Source organism: Myotis lucifugus, unplaced genomic scaffold (assembly GCF_000147115.1).
Source record: "Myotis lucifugus unplaced genomic scaffold, Myoluc2.0 scaffold_14, whole genome shotgun sequence".
Taxonomy (NCBI): domain Eukaryota; kingdom Metazoa; phylum Chordata; class Mammalia; order Chiroptera; family Vespertilionidae; genus Myotis; species Myotis lucifugus.
In genome coordinates this window covers 9589538-9595537 of record NW_005871062.1, presented here as the reverse complement: position 1 = coordinate 9595537, position 6000 = coordinate 9589538, and the positions used below count along the sequence as shown (strand labels likewise).

The 6000-nt window shown below is 47.9% G+C and overlaps 1 protein-coding gene and 1 long non-coding RNA gene across 5 annotated transcripts in view; one reads left to right on the top strand and one right to left on the bottom strand.

The window, feature by feature from the left end:
* Positions 1-5389, top strand: part of LOC102436940 — a 9409-nt gene extending 4020 nt beyond the window's left edge. Inside the window, exon 3 of the long non-coding RNA XR_001347305.2 lies at positions 5351-5389. This is a non-coding gene — a long non-coding RNA (uncharacterized LOC102436940). The remainder of the gene's footprint in view (positions 1-5350) is intronic.
* Positions 4652-6000, bottom strand: part of LIPH (lipase H) — a 39998-nt gene continuing 38649 nt past the window's right edge. For all 4 annotated transcript variants that reach the window (XM_006084822.3, XM_023750591.1, XM_023750592.1 and 1 more), the window contains one exon: positions 4652-5945. In XM_006084822.3, coding sequence (XP_006084884.1) covers positions 5858-5945 — 88 coding nt within the window. In that variant the 3' untranslated portion in view covers positions 4652-5857. The remainder of the gene's footprint in view (positions 5946-6000) is intronic.

Genomic DNA, 6000 nt, shown 5'->3' with positions numbered 1-6000 from the left:
CTCTGTACTGTTAAAAAAAATGATGCTTCTCTTAATTGAGAAGTGTGGTGTCCCCTCCCCAAAAGAAATATTTAAAGAAAACTTTGTGCCCTAAAAAAACAATGGGATGGGAGTTCAGTGGGTAGGGATATAAATAAACAAGACTGTCCACTGAATTGATAATTGTGGAAGCTGGATGATCAGCACGTGGAGGTGGATTTTATACCATTTTCTCTATATCTGTATGTTTGTGAAATTTGCCATTTTAAAAAAATTGGGCAAATGGTCTCAGCCCTCCATTCTCATTTGTCCCTTTAAACCCTCCATTCCAGCTGAGCATGCACCATGTTAGTTCATGCCTCTGACAATACCCTTCCTTCAATCTGGCAGTCTTCTCTGCCTGGAAAATTCCTACTCTCATCAACAGCCAGGGCAATTGTCACTTCCACTGAGAAGCCTCCTCCCACTCCTACAGTCAGAAAAGATTGTCCCTTCTCGATGCTTGGGGCTCCTTCTCTGTGAAGGGTCTCTATTTCTATTATTGCAAATACTATGCTCCAGTGTCATTATTCATCTCCCCGGCAGACAGTAAACATTTCCACAAATGAGACAATATCTCATCAATCTTTTGTCTGATCTGGCCCTTAGCCCTCTGCTTGGCTTAGAACTGGCACTTAATAAATATTTGTTCAATTAAGAGGTAGGGTCTAGCAAGGAAATTACTAGTTGTTTGATTTGGTATATGTTGATTTTGAGAAGTCTGAGGAATATAGGAGAGAAAGTGAATGAGAAACTAGTGTTATTGAGCCTCTGTCAGAAGTGTGCTGGGGCAAGGAACAGAGTAGGGAACAGAAGGCAAGGCTCCTGCTCTTAAGGACTTTACTTTCCCTTGGTTGGGGGAGAGCATGGAGAAAGATGTAATTATAGAACACTAGAGACCCAGTGCATAAAATTCATACACAGGTAGGGTCCCTAGCAGCTGCTGGCTGCTGGCCAGGGCGCTCCCTTACCCCGGCTGCCTGCAGCTGCTAGCCGTGCCCCTGGTCGAACTCCTGGTCAAACTCCTGCTCAAACTCCCGGTCAGGGGGACAATTTGCATATTAGGCTTTTATTATATAGGATGGTAAGTGCCATGGAGGAAATGGACATGGCAGAGCTTATTCCACTCCAGAGAAGTATCATGAGCCCACTTACGGATAAGTAGATGAGCAGGTGTTCCGATGAAGTCACTTTGCAAAGTCCACAGCTGTGAGTGCTGAACAGGACTCCCACCCTGGGCTGCCCCCTCCAAAGCCCATGCACTTTCCTCTGCCCTGTGCTGCCTCTCAGCAAGCAGGTGAAAATTCGGCGCTCAGACTGAACATTCAAATTTGATGCCATCTGTCTCTAGAGGAGAGTTTAAAGGGGGGGAGGGGGGAGTAAGGGCAGCTGACATTCATTGAGTACCTAATACACTCACGACCTTACAGTAAGCATTTTACACACAAGAATGTATTTATTCCATATAACAACTCTCATGAAGCAGGACTCTTAACAGCCCCCACTTGACAGTCCAGGAAATGGAAGCTTAGGAATAGTTGACAGAGATCACACACCAGCAAACACAGAGTCTAGTCTCTTACCTCCATTATTTTGTGAGAGAGAAGACTGAGATCAGAAGCCAGGTTAGGAAATAGCAGAACCAGTGAAAGAACCAGATGGTTCATTCAAGGATGTTGGATGAGAACTGGAGGTGGGGAGGAGACGTGTCCTGAGAGCCCAAGAAAGACTGTTAGAAAAGGGACCTGTGCTCAGTGTCAGAGCCCATGGAAAAATCCAGCACAGAGACCTGAAGGTTGTGGGATTCAGCCAACATGAGGTGGTAAAGAACCTTTGACAGAGCTATTTTGGGAAATGCAAACCTAACTCCCTACAGGGTCACTACCCAAGCCTCTGCTTGCCTTCCCTTATGTACCCCGCCCCCCAAAGACTCCTGTCCGTATTCTTCCTACTCAACTTCTCTGTTTGGGGAAGCCCCGGACTGTGCTCCCCATTCCCAATCCACCTCCACTCTGATCTCAGTCTCCCCATTTCTCCTGGCCCCAACCCAACACCTACAGAGCCAACTCTAACCAGCCAGTGCACCACCTGTAGGCTGTACCAGCCTCCATCAAGGCCATTCACTCATAGTACATGCCCAGCCCCCCTGACAAAGGACAGCTGTATCCCCCACCAGGGACAGGTGCTGGACTGGGAAGCAGGTGGGTGTCAATGGCTCAGGGAAGTGGGAGGGAAGAAAAGGCAAGAGGTTCCAGTGAGAGTGAATTTGCCAGTCACTTACCATGGCTCTTTGTCAATACCACTCAACCTTGGCTTCATCAGCTCTGTACCAAACAATTGAAAGAAGCAGCTCTGACGACCACATGATTTTGCTTCCCCACCCACTCCAACCGTAACTGATTGGAACAGGATGGTCACCTTCTCCAAGAGAATCCTGAACTTGGAATCAGGACACCTAATGAGTGGCTAAAGACCCAGTGGTCCAAGGACCCCAGTGTCTAACTGCCCTGTGGAGACAGCTGAGCTGAGGCAGTGAGACTCATGGCTGAGCACTAGGGTTAATAAAGGCCCGTGAACAGGCTGCCCCCATCCCTGCCCTTGCTGTGGTCTGATGGTTCAGCTATTCCTGGGTTTCTGCAAGCTATCTCTTTAATAAAACTTGTGTTGCCCTAACTTCTTTGGCTCAGTGGATAGAGCATCGGCCTGCGGACTGAAGGGTCCCAGGTTCGATTCCGGTCAAGGGCATGTACCTAGGTTGCAGGCACATCCCTAGTAGGAGGTGTGCAGGAGGCAGCTGATCGATGTTTCTCTCTCATCGATGTTTCTAACTCTTTATCCCTCTCCCTTCCTCTCTGTAAAAAATCAATAAAATATATTTTAAAAAATAAAACTTGTGTTGTACCAGTGGGTTTCTGTTGCTGGCATCCCTAATCTCCTTGGCCAATCTCCTTGACCAAGATAGATTTTTGTAGGACTGAGAGCACAGGGCAGGAGTCCGAAGGTGGGAGGGTCTGAGTTTAGGGTTTCATAAATAACAGTTAAGTGTGTCGATGTCTAAATCGGAGTGGAGGCGACCTCCTTCAAGTCCTTGGGTTGAGTCCACTCCATTCTGTTCAACACACATTTAACGAGCACCTGCCTTGTGCCTGACGTGGTGCTGGGCAGCCAAGACAAATAAGCAGCAGCTGCTCTGTGACGCTCACAGTCTCGGAGTGGGTACAGACATGGAAACATACTGCAATACGACATAATGAAAGCAGCAATGGAAGCACATACAAAGTCGGTGGCAAGTGGGGTGGTGGAATGGCATCATGGAAAAACAAGCAAGGGGGTCTTTGAACCATGGTTTGGAGTCATCCAGGAAGGCTGAAGAGTCCTGGAGGGTTTTAGCCAAGGCACTAAAATGGGGGAGAGCAAAACTCCCAGGCTTCAGGATAGGTGGGCGTGCTGAAGAATGGTGTTGGGGGCACTTGGAAGGTTCAGAGAGGAGTGGGGGGGAGGCCAACCTCTCTTTTTTCCCAGGGAGCCTGGGAAGTAAGCTATGGGCCTCCAGAGATAATGGAGACAATAACAACAAATTGTGTGCTGGGGTGTGGAGAGGGGAGAAGTCAATGGAAACGAAGGGTGGGTGCCTCCAGGGAAATGGACTCTGGCTGGGGGAGGGGAGGCCTTTACTTATAACTAAACATGTTTCCGTAAGGCTCACAAGATAGTGGAGAGTGTTCATTTAATAAATAGTGTATTTCCTGAGTGCAGGCACCACGCTATGTACACAGCTCCTGCCCTGCAGAGCAGTCTAGTGGAGAAAATAGATATTAAATAGTCATACAAATAAATGTACAAAAATACAACTTAAAAAGGTGCTATGAAGGAGAAGTTCAGTGAGCTGTATGGGAAACGAGGTCCGAGAAGACTCCCCCTGAAGAAGTGACAGTTTAGCTAAGGCCCACACACTAAGTGGAAGATAATGGGTGAAGATGGCCAGGAAGATAGACTATCTTGGATGTGGGATTCAGACAGATACACTGACAAAGAGAAGGGAGGAGAGGCCAGGATAGCAGGAGATCTTTGGGGCCTTGGGAGAAAGGTTCTGAGAAGAGAGTGGTCACACCTGTCACTGCCTTCATTTCTCCTGGTCACTGTTAAATGAAATTCACTGAAATTCGTTTCCACTCCAGTGAACAAACATCCTTCCTTCCTTTGCTCGCTGACCGGTTCATTCATCCATCCAACCGGTCCACAGTGAGCAAGGTACTGAGCTAGGAGGCACCAGGAGAAGAAGCCGAGGGACACCCACTGGCCTGGGGAGTTTATAATAAATGACAGAAATGCTATTCTGGCACTTCCTTTCTATTGTTTTGACCCGCTGCCTACCAGGCAACGGAAGGAGGATGAAGAAGTGACTGCGCTAATCAGAACGCAGAACATAGGAAACGCTATGATCAGCACACTGATCTCTCATCCCCAGTGGCTGAGGGAATGTGGGAGGAGGGGGAAGGGTGATAAAATGTCCAGGTGGGAGGACCGTCGCTGAGACTTTTCTCTCAGAGTTCAGTCATTCACTGCAGGCATCCCTCACTGAAGTGAAAAGCTCTGTATTGCATGTATAAAAATGTGCCACACGGGAACATACTTACAGAACCCTCTAATTCATGAAATAGAGAGTCCATTTCTTTCAAATAAGGGCTGTTCTCACAGAAAGCAGTAGGAGAATCACTTGGGTGAGGAAGTCACCGGGCCTGTGACACTCAGGAATCACAGAATTTCCCACAGTGGCCACAGCTGTGGGAAGCGTGGTGCTCACCCCTTTGGCTGTCCACACACTGGGCATCTGGCCCCACCAATGGTCCTCCCTTGGTTCTGGCCTTGGCCCTCTTGGCCTTGGCTTGGCTGCTGCAGTCATTCCAGATTCCTGGGTCACACATAGCCCTGGGGAAGCCTAAGAATCCCTCAAGCTGGAGGCTGCCCGTGCTCCAGGAGCAGACCGGTTTATGCTTGGAACCCCTATGTTAGCACACAAGTTACTTAGCATTATTCCAAAAGGTTAACAGTAATTCCCTCTAACAGGTGGAACTGTGTATAGCATATGCTCATTTTGCATCTATGCATTGTCTAAATTTCCTTCAATAATCATGGATTACAGTAGTAATAAGGAAAAATAAACATTTTCCCCAATGTAGAGGAGGTGGGAAGCCAGGGTATGGCTTTCTTACCTTCCCAGAGCAGCCCAAGAGAGAAGCTGGTGTTGATAAGGAATAGCTCTCTTATTGCATGTAAGATAAGCCTTATAAAATTAAATAAAAGCAATTCACATTTATCATACCACTCACAGATGTGGCACCCATGGGATTTCGAAGAACCCTTCACAGACTTGCCTCCAAGACCCACTCGACAGCCCTGTGAGGTAGGTCCGTCTGGTTCCCTTCTATATGCAGGGACCTGGAGGAATTGGCACAGGGAATGTGGAGTCGAGTCCAAAGTGAGGTCTCCAGCCAGTCCTTCCCTTTAAGGTGCTTGTCCCGCTGAACCGCCTGAGTGACAGGCAGCAGAATCACAGGACAGAACAAAGGAGGCCCCAGGACGCAGCCACAGAAGGCGCTGGCTGCCTGGGGCCTGGCTATTTCAGACTTGCCCTACTTAAGGCCTGCCTTCTCAGGACTGTTCTATAATCCAAAGTCGTCTGACATTTTGCAATGTGACATCCATGGGACACGACTGGAAAAACCCTGGTTATTCCGTACTTTTTGTGCCTGGAGGAGACGGTAAGGAAGGCGAAGCTCTCAGAAAGCCTGCCAGAGCTTTCTTGATGTTCCTTGGTGCTCATGTGTCCTGACAACAGTTACAATTGCAACTTTGGGCAAAGAATAGGTTGGAAGACGGTTTCAATGTTTTCCATCAGAACAAGGTCATACCGACACAACTGGGGCCTGCAAAAATAAGATGAAATAGTCTTGTCAACGAAATAATAAATATGCCCTATTC